This window comes from Simochromis diagramma, unplaced genomic scaffold (assembly GCF_900408965.1).
Source record: "Simochromis diagramma unplaced genomic scaffold, fSimDia1.1 OVJJ01000421.1, whole genome shotgun sequence".
NCBI classification, from domain to species: Eukaryota; Metazoa; Chordata; class Actinopteri; order Cichliformes; family Cichlidae; genus Simochromis; species Simochromis diagramma.
The window spans coordinates 931,420-950,431 of record NW_024387250.1 but is presented as its reverse complement, the minus strand read 5'-3'; the positions used below and the strand labels follow the sequence as shown (position 1 = coordinate 950,431).

General features: G+C 41.4%; 1 protein-coding gene across 1 annotated transcript in view; it reads left to right on the top strand.

Annotated features, from left to right (window-relative positions):
* Positions 1 to 19,012, top strand: part of itga9 (integrin, alpha 9) — a 52,291-nt gene that overhangs the window by 19,172 nt on the left and 14,107 nt on the right. The window contains exons 16-18 of the mRNA XM_040001774.1: positions 16,694 to 16,846; positions 17,904 to 17,980; positions 18,389 to 18,536. Coding sequence (XP_039857708.1) covers positions 16,694 to 16,846; positions 17,904 to 17,980; positions 18,389 to 18,536 — 378 coding nt within the window. The remainder of the gene's footprint in view (positions 1 to 16,693; positions 16,847 to 17,903; positions 17,981 to 18,388; positions 18,537 to 19,012) is intronic.

Below are 19,012 nucleotides of genomic sequence, written 5' to 3'. Positions count from 1 at the left end.
ACACAAGAGTGAGACTAGCGTCACAGCAGGGTGCTGGGCTGCTGTTGTGTCAACTGGAACTGCACGCTGGTGCTCCTGATGGAAAACCCTCAGGTTGGGGTTGGCTGCTCAAGCCCTGATGCATGAGAGCCGATGGAAGCAGGCCCCGAGTTATTCCGAGATACACTCACGTTTAGAGCTGCTGACCATGTGCTGAAGCCATTTATTGACTTTATACATCAAATTCCTTTAAATGAGCTCAGAAACTGAATAATACACTGTTAAAGTTGTCTTAGTTCCACATAATGTGCATGAAGCACACACGTTCAGCTTTGACCATCTGAAGTCAAGTAAAGTTAAAAAAAAGCTGGACATAGTGTGTTCAATAAATCATGACGTGCTGAGAACACAGGAGCATAACAAGAGTTCTTCAGAGGGTACAGAGTACAGAAGCAAATAGTTCAGTGTCTAACTTGTTCAAGCGTAATTCCTCTTACTTTCAATTTGATCATTTTAAACATGTTTTCATTGGCATCAGTAACAACATACCAGCCCCCCAGATGGCCTTTGTTTGGTTATTTTTAGCTAAATAAACTCCATCCTTACTTTTGCTGGAGTTGTACCTCACATTTAGGGAGGGAAATCAGCCATGATGACTGATGAGTGATTGAAAGTTCACATGACCGGAGGTTCTGTGCATGAGATGGAAATGATTCATTTAACAAGCAAACCACCAACTTTTAGTAGAAATTCTTCAGTTTGATGTTCAATTATGTTCACTTGGTACATTACATTTGCTGCACAAAGTCTCAGCCTATTGTGACAGACAGAGTCCAAGTAGTAAAATAGCTTGAATAGCTTGTTTGGAGTGTTATTCACAAATGGACACCTACACATTTAACCTTTGTAACAAGAATAAGTGCAAATGCTTGGGAAACAGTAGGGGTGCAACAATACACAAAATTCACGGTTCGGTTCGGTTCGATACTTTGGTGTCACGGTTCGATATTTTTTCGATACAAAAAAAATGTTCATGCCTTTTTAATTTGTCATTTATTAAATTTTCACGGCACATTCCGCACCACATCTCTGTGCGTTCATCATTTGTTTGAAGCCAGCTCACCTCCTGCAACTACTTTTCCGAGAATACGTGCTTCTTTTGTGGTTCGGACTCCTTCTGACATTTCTTTGGAGGTGGAGAAACATCATAGTAATTGCTTAAAGGAGCTTGCTTCTTCGACATCTTTAAGAGTTCTAAACAAATGTCTGTCCTCCTCCTGAAAATCTTATGTATGCAAACACGCGTTGCAACTTCTTATCTTGTGCCCGTTTTTTATTTTGACAGCGAATGCGCACCTGCGGACCACTTATGTGCAGCCCTGGTTATTTAGCTCATCATATTGCAGCCACAGAAATTCTTTTGTCCATGAAACCATAAAGCTGCACTTTCTTTTTGCCTTATAGTCTGATTTGTCATAACTTTTCCGTTTTGTGGTAAGCTTTTCTTTGGCTGTCACTTCTTCACCCTGACCTCTCTTATTTGGCTCAGCAGAACTAAAATATTGTGGCGAGCTCAGACAAGGAGGAGACAGAGGTATCGTTTGGTCTTGCTTCCCGTGAGCTAGCCAGGGAGCACAGCCGTTTATTGACATCTGCAGAAGAACACTGCCGCTAGCTAACTGCTCAGCGCGGCAACAGCACAGCAACAACAACAACAACACACAGGGCACCCTCTGACCCCGGAAGGACACACCGTCGCAGCGAGAGGGCGTCACCCGTCACTATGGCAACATAAACAAAACATAACTGTACAAACAGAACCCCGAACAGCCCTGACCCGCTACATTATATATCCCGCTGCTTTTACACGCTCACTCACATAAGCTCAGCGATTCTCTGCGCAATCAACCTCTCACATGTTTAAGCTTGCTGCGGGAGATTTCACTTGTCATGTTTGCATAGTAAGCTAACGATTGATAAGACGATGTCAGAGGAATTGGTGCGCAAATTATCATCACTCACCAATCAGTGCTGTCGCTCTCTATACACAGTTCGCGCGATTGCAAAGTGAAAGCAAAAAACAAGCGCAAATTCAAGCGCGATTTCAATATGTCACATATTGGCAGTGGCTCACCGATGCCAATGACATAATTACCCAGCTACATTTCCGAAAGAATGCAAAAGCATTGACATATATTTTTCCTTCCTGCGATAGCCCGACGGGCAGGGCAGAGATAGATTTTGGTAGCCCAACTGGAAAAATCGCTAGCCCCGGGACGTCGGGCAGGCGATTTTGCGAGCCCTGTATCTGATTGAGGAATCACTCATCTTTGGAAAAGAGAGTTTATTACAGAGAAATGGCTCTTTCCAAAATAAAAGCTATACTATACGCTTCTTCTGGGCTATATTCTCAGCAGCATATTAAACATATCAGGTCCCCATAAGGAGAATCATGTGCTAACGGCTGTCTAAATGACTCGGGTAAAGTTTGTAGCATGCGTGCTTGTTGTTTTTGTCTGCTTCCACTTGTCTTTGCACTAGGATGATGTTGGTGTAAATGTGCAGTCATATTTGTTGTGTTCCCACTAGTGCTGTCAGCGTAAATCTCGTTGAAATGACGTTAACGCCACAACACGGCAAATCTCCGTTAACGAGCTACCGCAGATCGCCTGTGCATGGGGCTGGACGGCCAACACGTTAACGAGCTAACTGCGCTAACACACTAGCTCCCACCCATGTAATTGAGCATTGCGTGGCACATCCAACATACTGTTTTACTTTTGTCCATGACGCGCTTACCTTCAGGGTAATACGTCACATGAAAACCAAAATAGTTCCAAACGCCAGATCTGAATGAGGGTGGGGGAGGTTCAATTTGCCATGTTGCAAGGAGAGCTTAACTTCTGTCTTGCTAGCTTGCCCTGCTCAGTGAATCTGCGTTCGACTACTCCGCCTAGACTGCACTGTCGAGCGCAGATCCACTGAGCGCTCAACACAGACAGCATCGTCAGAAGGAAAGTTGATAAAATAAATTAAAAATTTATTTTGTATTGTTTGATACATATGGGTACCGAACCGAAAGCACTGTATCAAACGGTTCAATATCGATACGAGTATCGTTGCACCCCTAGGAAACAGGTATGTTTCTTCATTCAGATACATTAAAAAGCAAGACAAACACATCTGCTCCCTTCAAACCATGGGTTTTTCATTTTGGTGTCTTGCTTCTTTTTCAACCCAAAGGGACCAGTTTTGAATTGCTAGGGTAGCAGTGCTAGCTTGTAGCATCCACTAGCAGTACAGGAAAAACAGGACTAAACAGTGTAAAAACAGAGTTTGCACAATTCTAATGAGGTTGAAAGTCAATGCTTGGTATGACCACATTTATTCTTTAACTCAGCCTGAACTTATGAAGACTAAAAACTAAAAATGATTTAAAAAGTAGTCTTCAAGAAGCCATTCAAAGCTCTTTGGATGTTGGGTGTTGCTTTTGTTTTGTTCTCCCACATTGCTTCAATAATGTTGAGGTCCAGTCACTGGGGAGGCCAATCAATGACTGACAGTCCACCACTGTGTGTTGTTCTATCGAGGTATACCTTTACTGCTTTTGGCAGTGTGATGTGTTGCCACTGATTTCCAGTCCAGCTCTTTTGTAGTTTGGAATTGAAATAGCCATTTTTCTCTGCTCCCCTTTCTGAAGAATGGCTTGTTGACAGTCAATTTTCCACTAAGACCATTTCTGATAAACCTTCAGTGAACAGTAGATCGATCAACTGAAGGATCAGATGACATCCTGTGTCGGGTTCTCTGTTAATGTTTTTAAACAACATGACTTTTGGATACTATTCATGTGCTGTAGTTAGTCTTTTGTTTTTGTTTTTTACACCATGCCAAGATATGCTAAGTTTTTGGCTAATAGCTCTTTGGGAATCACATTGTTGGTGGAATTATGCGATTTTATTCCTGTTATCTTTCATAGAATCAAGGAGATGGAAGCAAGTTGTGTTTTTTCAACAGGCTGCTAGTAACAAAGTCCCTAAAGATACAATTTAAAATTGTTTGTTTGCTAAATTGTCTGTTATGTATTCATCCCTTGATTTGGGTGCTTCTTTTATGCTTGAATGATTTACAAATCAGCGTTAAGTGGTTCAACAAACAAACAGAAAAGAAAAAATATTCTTCTCAAAATGGTCAGCTACAAAACCAAAACGATTGTTGGGTTTCCAGCCACCCTGCAACCCTGATAAGGATGAAAAGAATGTGTGGATGAATAGATGGATGATTTTATCACCAACATCATTAAGATATGACATTTGTAAACCACAAATATCTGTACAAAATGTCAGGACATGCATATCTTTGTAAAACATGATGGGTTAATCAATTCCTATTATCATTTAAGAAAGTACTAAACTCATGTATGCTGTGAATACATTTCTTTGTTGAATGGAAGCCATCAGTGCCCATCGGTTGTGTTAAATAGTGTTTGGCTATACACAAGTGGCTTTGATTCATTGGTTGTTTTAATATATGAGTTTAATTATTCCATTGTTATATTTTGTGCAGTTCTTGACTGTTTAAATCGTTGGCTGTATATCCATCATCATGCATGTTTTTACTCCAGCAGTCCCATTACTGTTGAGCACACGTGAGCCTTGAAATCATGCCAAAAGTCAGCTCCATTTGTGGTCATGAGTGGTTTTGTGTAGCACTGGAGATGCATCACAGGCTCCAAGGAGGAGTTAAAATAGGCAACTAAAGCCCTGCCTGTAACAGTTGTCTGTTTAATTTAGCTTGTAAAGTATCCTGCCTGGCCCCCTCTCCTCTGGCCTATATACACCGTGTCCTACATCTCATGTCCTGCAGTAACATTTGCTCGGCACCACTGCAATATTTAAACATCGGCCAAACTACATTCTGGTGACTGCTTCTATTATTGGGGTATCTAAAGCACGGCCATCTCTCTGTCAAAGCTAAATGCTCCAACGCCCTTTCCGGTCGACTGAATGATAATCATGACTCTACGGTCGTGTTGTGCGCAGTGACTGTTTAAGGGCAAGTAGATGGACTGATGGTGGTCAGTGAAGTCACAGAATTGAATTAAAAGTCCATTTACCTGCTTGTTAGTGCTGTATTATACGTCATTCATATCTCATTTGGCTAAATTCCAAAGGCCTGTCATTTCAGCAAACAGCCTTTAGGACAACATCGAACGTGAACAGCAGCCAACAAGAATATCATTGAGACTGTATGAAAAGCAGTGAAATGTATTAGAGGTTCATTAGTGATCCTGAGTGCAGACTTTGCCTTGATGTATTACTTGATGTGCGTGTTTAGTTACTTGGTTTACTTTACTGTATCTGGTTCCAGGCACACACTGAAGTGTGGTTTACTAGACATGAGTCTGCATCCTAGAAGACCTGGAAAGTAACAGTACTTGTATACTACACCTTTGAGTGAATGACATCTTACTTAATTCTATTTAACGATAGCAATAAAATCAATGTAAGTCAAAACAATTGTGAAGTCATCTGAACCTACTGTTTGACCCAAGTCTGCTCTTCACAGACAAACAGAGTAAGACAAACCAGGAGCTCCTGTGGCTGCATCTCAAAGAGTGTCCAGAAGGACAAAGTCAAAGTTTGGCACGTGGAAACTCAGAGCTGCAGCCACACTGCCTGCTTTGTTTGCCCCTTTAAAGTTCAACAGAAATGTGTAATTCCCTTGACACTGGTCTCCTCGTTTCATTTACCTCAGGCCAAGAGAGCTGATACAATGGAAGCATATATCAGGAAAGTAATCAAATCCAGCTGTTCCAATACACTTGGCAGCAAGTCAAGCACCTATTTATTAAGTATATAATGGAAAAAAATCAAAAACCACTGAAGCTGTGTGCAGTAACAATAAATCAAGTGGAAATTGTCATAGGCAGCATCATATAAATGATTTCAGCTGAATGATAATAGCATTTACTGAATGCTATAGAAGAGCTGTTCAAGATAATTTTAGCTCAGGGAAATGTTTTCCTCAGGATTTCCCTACATGGCTGTGCCAGTATGAACATTACAGGTCTTCTGCAGGGCTGTTTTGTGAGAGCACAGCCGGCAGACGTTTGTTACCATAAAACAAGTCAGAGTTCTTGTTAATTTCCTTTCATATGTGTGTATGCGAGCTTGAAGCGAGGTATTATTTTTGGGATGGCTGCTTGTTACACTTACTCTGTGTTGTTGCCATAGTAAATCTATCGTTGTTACTCATATCAAGGCGACCAGAGGTTGGGCAGATTTGATGATTTGTTGATTTTGGCAGCTAACCACGCCGGGCAAAATGCTTCTGCAGTCTTTTGGCCGGGTTACTGCCACATGATGCCACAGCAAGGCTACATAATGGGTGGCCAAGTCTGACCACAATGAAAGAGTTTCTCCTGCCATGTTTCCGACTTCACCGCAGAGGAAACATAGAGTATGTATTTCGTAAGAGCAGCCTGTGATGCTGTGATACGTCTTAATGACGTTTTTTTTTTGTTTTGTTTTTTTTAATAACCCAGCAGGTTTGCCATTATTATTTCTCCCTGCCGTTTGCTAATAGTGTCTGTTTACATCTGGTGGCAACAACATTAAATTCCCCTTCCTGTGTAAACAGACAGGATCTGCCACAAAGGAAATGGAACAAATATATACTCAAGACGGTTGTTTATATGCAGCGCAGACTGTAATGTACGTCCATCAGGTGGATTTGATAAACTTGTGTGTGTGTGCTGTGGTCTTATCGCGGCTTTGTCAGAAAACAATGGTTCCAACAATAACAGTGAAGTAAAAATGCCCCAGATTTGAACACAGTGATGAAATCAGCTGCAGGAAACATCTGGAGATGGCCTCTATCACCAGGATGGGATAGACTCAAACGCACTCTCAAACACACTGCTGTTTTAAAAACAGCACATTTTAAGTTGCTCCACCCTGCTGGTATCTCATCCATCAGAGCAATGTTTTCTCCTGGGACTGAAACAGCCCTTTTCAATAAATACCCATTATTACAGTGTGGTGACTTTTAGGCTGTCGTAACATGATGCCCAAATTAGCAAAACGAATCCTCAGCCTTTTAGCAGTTGTGCTCTTTATTTAATTAAATGCGTAGGAATACAGATAACACGTTTCCTGTTTGTCCGCAAAGGAGATTAATCAGGATCTTGGAGGACGTTAATCTCTCTGTACGTTACCTAATTTTTTTTCATGAATGACAGGACAGACATGACTGAGGGATAGGAAAGGGAGAAAGAAAGATGAAGGAAAAGAAAAACAGAAAGGAAGAGGGACAGTGAGAAAGGGCACTTAAAAAGAGAAAGAAGAGAAAAACAAATCTCCTGGATCACCTGTTGAGAGAAAAAAAAAAGAAAACAAGCAAAAAAAAAACAGAGCAACATACTAAACACAACACCATCACGTTAATCTAGCTAAGTGTAAACAGCAGTAAATACTAAATATTGAATGTTGTTGTGTAGCAAGCAGGACCGACAGCGCACAATGTGCTTGGAAATAGCAGCCAATAAAAGTGTAGTTTATGTCTATGAATAGTGAACAGTGCACACCTGTGTGGATCAGCGTGCTTGTATTCAAAAGGTTTCCCCATGTAATGGTCTGCTAGAGGGTGTAGAGAGCCATAGCCCTGTCCCCCAAAGCATGAAGCAGGCATGGAAGACATCCAGGCTCCAGACATCCAGAGGCCCCAGAGTGCGAGAGCCCAAGGAGGACCACCGGAGGGGCATCCGTGCCACCCTGCTGGGAAGAGGTGAGGAGAGCCCCAGATGAGGGGTCACCCAGTAGCCGCGGCGCAGAAGCCAGAGGGGGCTGCAGTGGCGTGCCCGCCGGCTGTGCCGGCAGCCAGCTGTGCCAGAGTGAACCCCAGTAGGCACCCCCGTCCTTCGGCACCCACCAAGGCAAGGGAGCCCAGGCCCATCCAGACCGGGGCCTACAGCAGCAGGACCGCCCAGCCCCACAGGACTCGGGGCAGCCCACCCGACCCCACCACAGAGGAAACTGTACCCACCCTAATATTCAATCATCTCCCAAACTGCACAAGACAGTAGACACCCAGGTTAAGTTTATTCTCCACCTCTCCTGTGACTCTCCCCCACCTGCAGAGTGGACTCCTGCAAGAAGTTTTTCATAAAGTTTAAACATCAAAAACACATTCTTAATTATATAATTTGTACTACATCATTTAAATTTTTTTTACTAAAATTAACATTGCTTTTGTAAAGAAAACAAGTTTTCTTTACAATAACTTCAAGTAAAAAGAAAACACATAACACAATTAAATGCAGCCTGCTTCTTAAACATATATGCAATTGTTTTACAAATAGAAATGAAAACAGTGCACAGCTCTTAAAAATTGTATGACAATCCATGTAAAATCTTAGGACGAAGCAGGGTTGAGCAAACGGTCAATATAATTTTAACATTACTAACCCCGCCGAGATCAGTCATGGCAGTCTTTATGTTTGCAACCCTGATTGATCGCATATACATCTGTGTGAGTGTTGTGCCAAAGTCTGGATATTATCCAGCTCTAAACACGTCCATAAAGTAGAAACACTTCGTGCACTCTTTTAGGGGAAGGGGGCTAACATCTAACAGCAACAATCGAAATATAAACAATAGTTTTTCAAGAATTGTGTAAGAGCCAGCAAATTTTGTAGTTCTCATTGTGACTATCACCTGTATCTGATAGGTTTGTCCGTTTGTCAGCAGCCTTGTTTGAACAATAAAGCATCCAAACTTTTACGTGAACAGTAATACTTGGACTTTTTGTCCACGCTTCTCTCTGTTGTACGTTTAGTGTCATCCCAGAAAGTTGATCCTGTTCATGTGGATGTTGCGCTTTCAGTGCGAGAAATGTTTTGTCAGTCATCCAAGTGAGTTCTTCAGTCTCAATTTTAAAGAGACTGGAGAAGTCACATGGGATTTCCTTACTTTGGTGATGTTGCACGCAAACTGAGTTGCTTTTTGAGTTCAGTATCAAACTCCAAAGCATTGAAATGACTGGCTTGGTTGTGCAACACAACCTTCTATACAGTTCTGGCATATATTGTACAGCTTTCAAATTATTTAATCAATTGTAGCAAAAAAAAAACATGTTAATGTTAATTACAGCTATTTAACACCGTACCAGCATCACCAGCTCACAAAATCCGCTCATGCCTCTCAATATCTCTATTATCTTCTAGGAGTGTTATCAGAGCCAGTTTGTAGTCAGTTTTTAGTCAGCTGTTGGTCATTCTTAATCTTTTTACTTTGTTAATCTTATTCATTGTATATCTTATTGTTTATTCTACTCATGTTGATTTATTTTTATCTTCTTTTTCAATTATATATTTGTTTTGTTTATTGATTTCATTGTATGCTTAAAGTATGGTTTTAACTGCTATCTCTGTTTTATTATTGGAAAGCACTTTGGTCAACTTTGTTGTTTTTAAAAGTGCTATATAAATAAAGTTGGATTGGATTGGATTGGATTGGATTATCGCTCTGTTATCTGCCTCCAGATAATATATCAGATATATAAATACAAGTAGCCACATTTTAAAACAGTATTTCTTTGTATTATCTCATTTGGATAGAGATAAACTCATATTTATCTTGCTCTCTTTTTCCATATTGTGACTAGCATCACTAATATTCTCCAGTACAGACTTAAAAGCTGCCTAAGGACACACCGTTTGTGTTTCCTTAAAAGGATCTCCTTGGGATTTTTCTTTCCTTTTTTCAGCTAAGTTTGTTTTGCTTCTCAGGACGTGTCCTTGTGGTGACTCTGCACATGTCACTCAGGTTACAATAGACATCAGCCAAGGGATTAAAGATAATCGGACATGATGGTGACAGGATCTCTGTGCAGAGAAATGAAGAAGTTATACACCAGTACACGTTATTCCATTTTTATTTACTCAGTCAGCTGCTGACTTTCCACTGCATCGCCTTCCAGCTTCCAACATTTCAAGAATGTTGCGAAGTGCTTAAATGAGATGTAGTAGTGATGCTGAAAATAGACCAGAAACAAAAAAAAAATGTGTTAAGAGTGTCACAGTGTGGGAGCCGAGTAAGGACGAACCGAGATATGAGGGAAAACATCTGTGTATTTATAGGTGGCTGGCTAGATTTCAAATCCAGATATTACTCTAATGCAGCTATAGTTAGCGCTGGCATTAAATCAAGTTGCTGTTGATGGAATGTAGTAAAAATAACACGCTGATGAATTTGGTATGTTTGAGCAGTAAACCAATTCCATCTGCGAATTTCCACAGGGGAAGCGAGGCACCTTTCTCTCCTCCTTTATAAATCCCAGCTGTGGCTTTAACTGTCTGAGGGTCAAATGCTGAATGCCTTCTTCATGATGCATACGAGAGCATAAAAGTTTTCTGTAATTTGTATTTAGGTGAACGTTGCTTTAAAAAGCAATAAATTCTCGAGTTCTTGAAGGCAAGATCTACAGCTCCTTACCCGTGGGGTTTTTATTTTATTTAGGAGGGAGTTGAATTACTGGAAGTCTGGAGCAAAGAGGTGAGTGTTTCAGGGGAAGTTTTTTTTTTTTAACTTAGTGAGAGAAGGATTCTGATCAGCATTTTCAAAGCAAATGAATGTTTCCTGTCTCCACGCTGTCATGAAAGCAGCACAAGTAGGTCTTGATGCTGTTCGTGATGTGGTTTCACGCATGACAGGACAGATGGTATACGTTTCCTGCCAGTTATGCTATTTATCTGTTTTAGCCTGGAGGAAATACGTGTTTGCTCATGGGAGATGTTACAATGCACCACAGGGTCGCTCAGCCTTGGCTAAAGGATAGGATTTGGATCATTTATGTTTTCACAGAAAATTTGCGCTCAGGATTCAGTGTTCTGTTTGTTAAAACTGTGAGGGTGAAAGCAGGGTTGAAATGAAAGATGATCTAATCTCAGGGCAAATTTGTCAGGCGTTTGAAATGAGTTTGACAAACTGGACATTGAACATAACATGAACACATGAAATCAAACAAGTGGAGAGTGAGAGTGAACACTTCATGAGTCTAGGACCTTAACAGTACCACAGATTCTGATGGGAAATTTCACTTCTGTTATAATTTTTCCATGTTGTCCAAGTGGCACAGTGACCAGTAGAAGTTTATTTGCTCAGAGGTTCACAGTAGGCCACTCCTGTTTACTGAAAGCACAATTTACTCCTAATTACCAGAACTACACAATCCACACATTAGTTTGTATCATGGACTTAAAAAGCAGAACGATCTCTGTCTCGTTACATAGTTACTTAGAAGATAAGTACGATGAGCTGCTCTTGTGTCATCAGTCTGACGCAAGTCTGGATTTTCTTTCTTTTTGGTGTCAAACAGCTTGTGGACTTGCAGTGTGCGATAAATCATGTTGGTGCCTGAAGCTGGACTCGCATCTGAGAATCGCTGCCTCTACAACTAACATCAGACAGAGTGAAATATTTTCCATTGGTTGGCGTAAACATGGCTCATTTTGAATGGGAACTGTTTTCAAAGGCCTGCTGCATACATTTTGAATGACTGGTAGTCTGGCATTTTCAGATTAGTCTGAATCATTTGGTTTTGGACAGACTGACGGTATTACAGCCCAAGAGCATTTTCTGTTTTGTAAACCAGACAGGCCACAAAGAACATGTTTAGTTTCACAGATTCATATTGTTATTTCAGACGACACGTTTTTGCTCAAAGCTGCCATGCCGACAGTTTTTTTTAAATCCGATATATCAATGGAAGAATGTAAAAAACAATGCGAAGGGTTCACTTGCAACAAAACTTTATCACCTCAACCTGCAGTTCCCCTCAGCTTTATAGAGCTGTTTCGCTTCAGTTCATTGTTTCGCAGGTAGGACAATGATTTTATTGCTTTGGTTTATTCTCACTGAGACTCATAGTGTTGCTTTTGGCCAGAGTGGGCAGCTTCTTTCTGCTCAAAAGCTCGAAAACCCACCAGTACTCTACCAGTTCCAGCAGACAGAAGTGGCTCATTAAACAGCTACATTTACAGAGTTTTCCCGCAAGAATTACTGAAGAACAACACAGAGCTGAGACTGAGTGAATATTGGTCTGAATTCAATCAAGTGGGCGCAAACGTAACTACACTATGTGATAAAAATGCGCTGCAACTGTTGCATGGATTAGCTTTTAGGTCTGCCATCTAAAAGGTGACATTTTATTATATTATTATATTTTGTATTGTCGGCCATATGTAGTGACGTCTTTGAAGAAAATGATGTCACTGACTCAGTATCTGGCCAAATGTCAAACACTATAATCACTGTCCTAGCGGACCACAATAGTTAATGGAAAAGGGCACATTTGATTTTCTAGACACCGTGTGATCAGAAACACAACTCAACATCACTCCTAGTAGGTCAGGTCTACTAGATGAGCATTCAACCACCATGTACATCTTCACAGTATCAACTTTTTAGTTTCTTTGAATTGATTTTTAGAGTAGGCCATTCTCAAAATAATGCAGAAAACATACAAATTTCCTTTAAAGGAAAATAGAAACTGTGTGACGAGACAATGAGAGAACAATGGTGCCCTCAGGCACAGTTAAAGTAACAAAATTAGAGGAAAACCACAATAAAAGCTTAATGGTGAGAAACCTCACAGGTCTGCTGTTACTCCCACTGTAAAGTCCTTCACAATGTCCTTGGAGGAAGTTATTTAGATTTTTAAAGAATATCCTGCCTCTGGAAATGACAATTTGAAGAGTTTGGGGGGTTTTAGCAGGATGTAAAGGGTGGTTTTTGTGGATGTGAGTGAAGTTCATTGCAGATAAATCAAGTAAGACCTGTCAAATTTGTTATACGGTAAGAGATGTTTGATTTTAATCTCTTCCGGTTTAAGAGTGAAGACTGCTGGTCTGCCTTTTTAAGGAATTATGATGATTCCACAGGTCCAGTCTCTAATCTTTCTGCCATGACACATGAGGATGATTTTCACAGACAGATTGAAGCTGCTCCTATTTGACTCCTCCAAAGGTTTCTAGCAGAAACAACCAGACGACGCTCTTCCCTACTCCCACTCAGTTTGTCATTCCAGGCCTTTCAACATCTGCTAACCTATTCTGAGCAGAGCAGCTGCTGTACTTTGACCTTCTGTCACTAAAACTTTCTGTAATTGTCTTATTTCTAGACTTTTTTTTAAAGAACACGCTTGGATAAGCTGTGTAAGTGCATTGCTGCCATATGCTGCAGACATTACTATAAATACTTTCAATTTCACATTGTCTCCTAGTGTCTCAGCATACACCCTTACTCCTAACCTTTAACAGGTTGGATCCATTCATCACATAAGGAGGAAAAAAAGGTTTTTCCATTAAAAAAAAAAGTTCCCTGGCATTTAGCCCTCAAATAAAACGGCCTCAACCTGTAAGTCATCCAAACATCTATTGTCCTTAAAAGGAGTGCTGTATTCACATTTCCCTCCCAAGTTAATAAAGACTTCCCATGACCAGGCTTAAGCTATATGCTTCTGAGGGAATGGTTTGGCTAAGAACGGAGCTCTTCATCTCAGCCAAGCATGAGGCGTTTAAAGTGCAGATCAGAGCTCTTTGCAGTCTTACGTCATCCTCCCCGCACCCACCATGATGGAGCTGCTCCGTGAGCATGAATGGGGCAGCTTGGTGCACTGCCATCTTGTTGATCAGATTAACATGTGAAAGTCTAGCTCTAGCACTAGAATTTAAGGCTAAGATTAATTCACACGGTAGCCATGTTCATTAAAATCGTGCAAGCTTTGTACTTTATGCTTACGTTATGGGTGTGTGGGAAAAATCCATTCGGGGAGCAGGAATGAATGTCAAGGGAAAAGAGTGGTTGGTAAAGGTGTGAGTTATGTTCTGTTGTGCCAAATAAATGGGTCCTGAGTGTGAACCGGAGCACAGAAATAGTATTTTGGCAGAAGTCTTGTTCCAGAGCGAGGGAGTGTTCAGCTTAACTTGTTTTCTTTCAAAACATGCGGGGTAGCAAGCTGATCTGTGTCCTGTGAATTAAATACATATGAATAATAAACCGGGAAGCACTTGTATCGAGCCTGTTGTAAAAGAAGCAAACTGCTTTAACGTGCCGATTTTTCATCCTACAGCCAATAATTTACAGCTAAGGTGGGTACTGCTGGAAAACAGCTGCCTCCTGCTGAGTTTTGGCATCTCCACAGTATTGACTGGAACCTTTAATGAGTAATTTTGCCCCAGAGATGATCAAAAGTTTCAGACTTCTGTTCAGTGACGGTGCAGAATAGTTCGCCTTTTTATTGGCAGTTCTCTCTCCAGAGATGGATTTTTTTCACATGGTTTAAATCTGTATGGGAAATTTTAAAAAATCACTACAGCATCCACAGACCGAGACCAGGAGATAGAAAGGGACAAAAATATTTTTAGTCCAACAGAAACAGATATTGCATATAATGAGCCATATAATGAGGATTTGTGTGGTAGCCATTGATGATTACAATGCTAGACCCTGTTTCTGAGCAACTAGTTTTAGGGCTAATTCAGAGCTATATGTTTAACACGAATTACTGGCCTCCAAATATCAGAAATTCCACTCATGTCATTGTCCTATCTGATCTGAGACCCGTGCCGCACCCTGCAGCTTCTGTGTTTAAATGAGGCTTAACACAGTGCAAGCCTGTTGAGTGGCAGAATGGCCTCTCACAAGTCTGCCTCTGAACTTCACCAGCATGTAAGGAGCAGTTATTGCTTCAATTTCCATAATAATATAGGTAGCAGGCGGTAAACACTAGCCACTGTCTTTTTCAGCTGGACCTCAGGAGCTCCTCTGTTCCATAAATACAGGAACTAAAAGAAGGATCAGGTGGGAGTAAATGGCCCAGCGAGGGGTGCGGATCCGGGTGGGGCAATTGGCGGCATTGATCCAGGGATAATAAAAGCTTAGGCCAAGTGTTACCAAACAGAGTCTGGTTCTTCTAATGTGAGTGCGCTGTTAGTCTTGGGAGCTCACGAGTCAATTAGCAGTCTTCGGTGCGGTGCGTCAAGGATTAAGTGATCCTACATCTCTACAAAAACAGATGCTCTGTTATGATTGACAACAGCAAGCTCATTGGGATGTTTCTTAATATTTACATGCACACAGAGGTCACTTTTAGGCAGGACATTGGACAAAAATACCCCACTTTTATTTCTAGCCATTACGTCCTCCAGTTCCCTTGTGGCTTGTGAAAATGCGAGATAAGCAGTGGGAATTTGGGACTGGAGACCCAAGCAGTTATCTCCCAGGGGGTCAGTTCACTCAGAGGCCAGCGGAAAGGGGCCATTTCATGCATTCGGCTTTAATTGCCGCTAACACTGAGGGCTTTGCCAGTGCTTCATACATATCCTGCAATAACTAATTGTGTCACAAATTTGTTACCTCCCAGCTTAGGTGACCTGCCAGTAGAACAACACTGAGAGGAATGAGCTGAACGGTGGATTTGAGATGAAAAATCTTGTTTCTGAATGAAGACTTTAAAGACGCCATCTTGCTTTGCTACTTGAGTAACTTATTATTATTATTAAGAAAATGATTGCTTTTTTTAATCCGGAAAATAAAATCGAAGTCAGATTTATTTATTTTTTGGGCAGGAGATCCAAGCACACGATGGCAGAAATTAATTAAAAACGCTCGGATATTATCTGTCTTTATCTGTGATGAGCACCGTTTCCCAAATGAGCCTTAAATCATCTGTTTTTGTCATGCGCTGCACTAACGTTTGCTCTTTCCTGCTATAACGCTCTCATTGCTGATGATTTGGGTGGGTTTGGCACTGGTGATGCCTCATGTCAAAGCCCAGACTGGCCCTGTGCCTGCCTGAGGAAAGAGGATGGGTGGGTGGACAAAAAGAGAGAGAAAGTGCAAAAGAACGAGTGGCCACCGGAAGACACCGGGAAGCCCTTTGTGTTGACATTGTGGGCTTGGCTCCGTGTTAGCTGACATCAGTCAAGGACTGGGACACCGGTTGCAGTTGGAGCTCATGTGTGTGTGTGTGTGTTTTTCTGCTGCGGCTTTTAGATAGCGAGACCAGAGCCAGACCCGGCAAGCTGCCTTCAAAGAGCTGAGTAGACAAAGAGATGAAAAACCAACATCAGTATCAGCTTTTCCCATGTATGTCTTTCAGTGCTGTCATCTAATGAAGATGCAGGATTTGATCACATTTAGCTCTGTTTTCTTTCTGTCTGTGTTTCCAAACCCGATGCCAAATCAAACACTTCTTTTATGGTCTCAGATGGAGTCGCCAGGAATGCCAATATATCTCTCAGAGGCAGTGCCAGCAGGTTTTTTTTAAAGAAAAAAAAGTGCCTTGCTTAGAATCTGCACTGGTGGTCGTGCTTTTGTCATATTTAACGATGGTCAAAGATGAGTTGATGTTGATGAGATGTGTCAGCCATCCATACAAACCAATTCACGTGATTTTATCAGTGTACTCGTGTCTGCGTGCAGCCCTGGCAGACTGATCACTACGATATGACATTTTCAGACTGTGTGATCTTCCGGTAATCTGCAGTGTAATGTGTCTTTGCGCCAGGCGTTAATCGGAGCAAGATGTTAAATTACTGCAGTCACCCAGACAGCTGCATGACAGTTATATATCTGAGGTTACATTTAGTTTTAGTGTGTCTGTGGTTGGACAGAGTCCCCTGCATTAGCCTTGTTTTTGCTCTCCACAGAAGGACGTTAAGGACGTGTTCACAGCCATCACATTCGAGGTGGCTTACAGCCTGGGGACCCACGTGCTGACAGGACCCCAGGAGCGAGACCTGCCCGCGCTCACTCCAGTGCTGCGATGGAGGAAAGGGAAGAAGATTGCAGCGAGGAATGAAGTACGGAGAGCTTTTTAAGTGTGAAGTGAAGGGGAATGCTTTAAAAACAAATCCTGAAGAGTAAAATTCATGTTTTTCACAGCAGTATCTGCAACACCTAATAAAGTTTGATGCTGACTCTTTATGGAGAAATGTTATCAGCCGTTGGATTTAAAGTAGCCTGTCTTTGAGGATCATGAACATCCCAGCTATTTCACTGCGTGTTTTTCAAATATTTGCAGGATTAAAGCAGGATCTTGAGGGAAAACCGATAACTGACTGAGTTACTTCTTTGGAAAAAAAAGAAAGCCGATCCCATCATTAAAGTAAATTGCAGGAATCACAGGATTTGTCATTCTTAAAATTAAATCTTGTGTAACAGTACGATAAATATGTTCAGACTAAATCCACATTCACTGTAATTTTCATTCTATTTTCACAAATTACACAAATACAGTGAAATGTTACTTATAAGATGTTCTGTCTATTTAAGTGTGCCTTGCTCTTATTGTAAAAGGTTGACAGTTAATTCCTACCAGCTCAATTTATGATATATTTCATTTCCTGACTAAAAGTGACCCCCGCCAAACCTGATATTAAAAGACAGAAGTGTCTTCCTGCAAACCACAGTAGGAATGAAGGAAATGGCTCCAATGTGGGGTTGTAATGATTTGGTGTTGGTTACCAGCTTATTATTGCCTGTGTTAGCTTTTCTTGAGTGGAGTCCAAAAAGACTGATTCATTTATTTTCTTTGCGAGCACCTCTAACCTGGACCACATGTGTTTCCCCCGGTGTATGCACTTCTTGAAAGAGCGAGGCAGTTGCATTTCAGCATCTACAGAATCCGTTTTATCTGAAACTCATCAACTTTGCATCAGACTTTAACGCTCGACTTAAATTTCCCTTCATGATTTAAACCAAAGCCCATCCTCTGACTAATTAAGGGAAAGATAGCTTTGTGGATGCAAAACTACTGGACAGCTCACACAGCAAAGCAACACCGCCCCCTGAATGTGGAGTCGGTGTGTTCAGGGCATGAGGTCATCTGAACTGTGTACTGTACTGTTTCCTTTTCAGACTTGGTTTGAGAAGAACTGCCTGTCAGACGACTGTGCCGCGGACCTGAGGCTTCATGGGAAACTGTTGCTTTCTGGGTAAAAACATTTTACTTCGTAGCTCAGATTCATTCTTTTCTTCCAGTACTAAGGAAGCAAGCTGACATCATGGGCCATGAGGGTGTGGGTAGTGGAACTCTGACGCATGCTTGGAGAGGATCCATAGGTTTTTTTTTTCCATAGTTAGGGAGTTCCCTTTCCATTATTATCTATCTCCTGTTCTCTCCTCAACAGTTTATGTCTGTCATCCTAACAACTCATTTGTCTGCATATATTCTTTGTTGTGCTCCAAAAACAAACAGCTATTCTCCTGCAGGTGCACTTCTCTTTGTACACTAAAAATTTCAAAGAAAAATGCAGGCTACTTAATACAAAGCTGTACTTACTGCTCTTCAAGTGATTGTTTTTAATTGCTGAAGTACGCTGTTTACTCTGTGCACCCACCAGCTTGCATAGCAAACCCCATCTGGCCCTTGGAGGAGTGAAGAACGTCTCTCTGAACCTGACCATCTCCAACGCTGGCGATGACGCCTATGACACAAACATCTACTTGAACTTCTCCAGGGAAGTTTTCTACATCAACTTCTGGCAGAAGGTCTGTGATTCTTGAAGTATCTGCTATTTATTTACTCTGGTTCACATATTTATATCTAAAATCTGACAGTTTGTTTTTTCGCTTTAGTAACGTACAAGCGAAGCTGAGGCCGTAACGATTTACAAAACCATATTTTGCACACACGTATTAGATGGATGGCCTTGGTGTTCTGCTGTGATGTACATTTTCCCGAGGACTGTTTATTTAAAAAGTCTATATGATTATATGTCAGGAACACAGTCTAAACAGTGGGAAAGCCAGATCTGCGTGACGACTGGGGAGCTTAAAGCTTTGCCCGAGCTGTGTAGGTAGACGTGAAGATGAAAGCATAAAAAACCGGAGAGCCCCAGCAGGAGGAGCAGCAGCAGCTGTCCCGTGTCAGAGGGCAGCTCCTCTGGCTGAGCTGTCAAACGCTCCTCTGACTCATTTAAGACAGACACACCATGTCATCAACAAATGAGCTGTATGCATGGGAA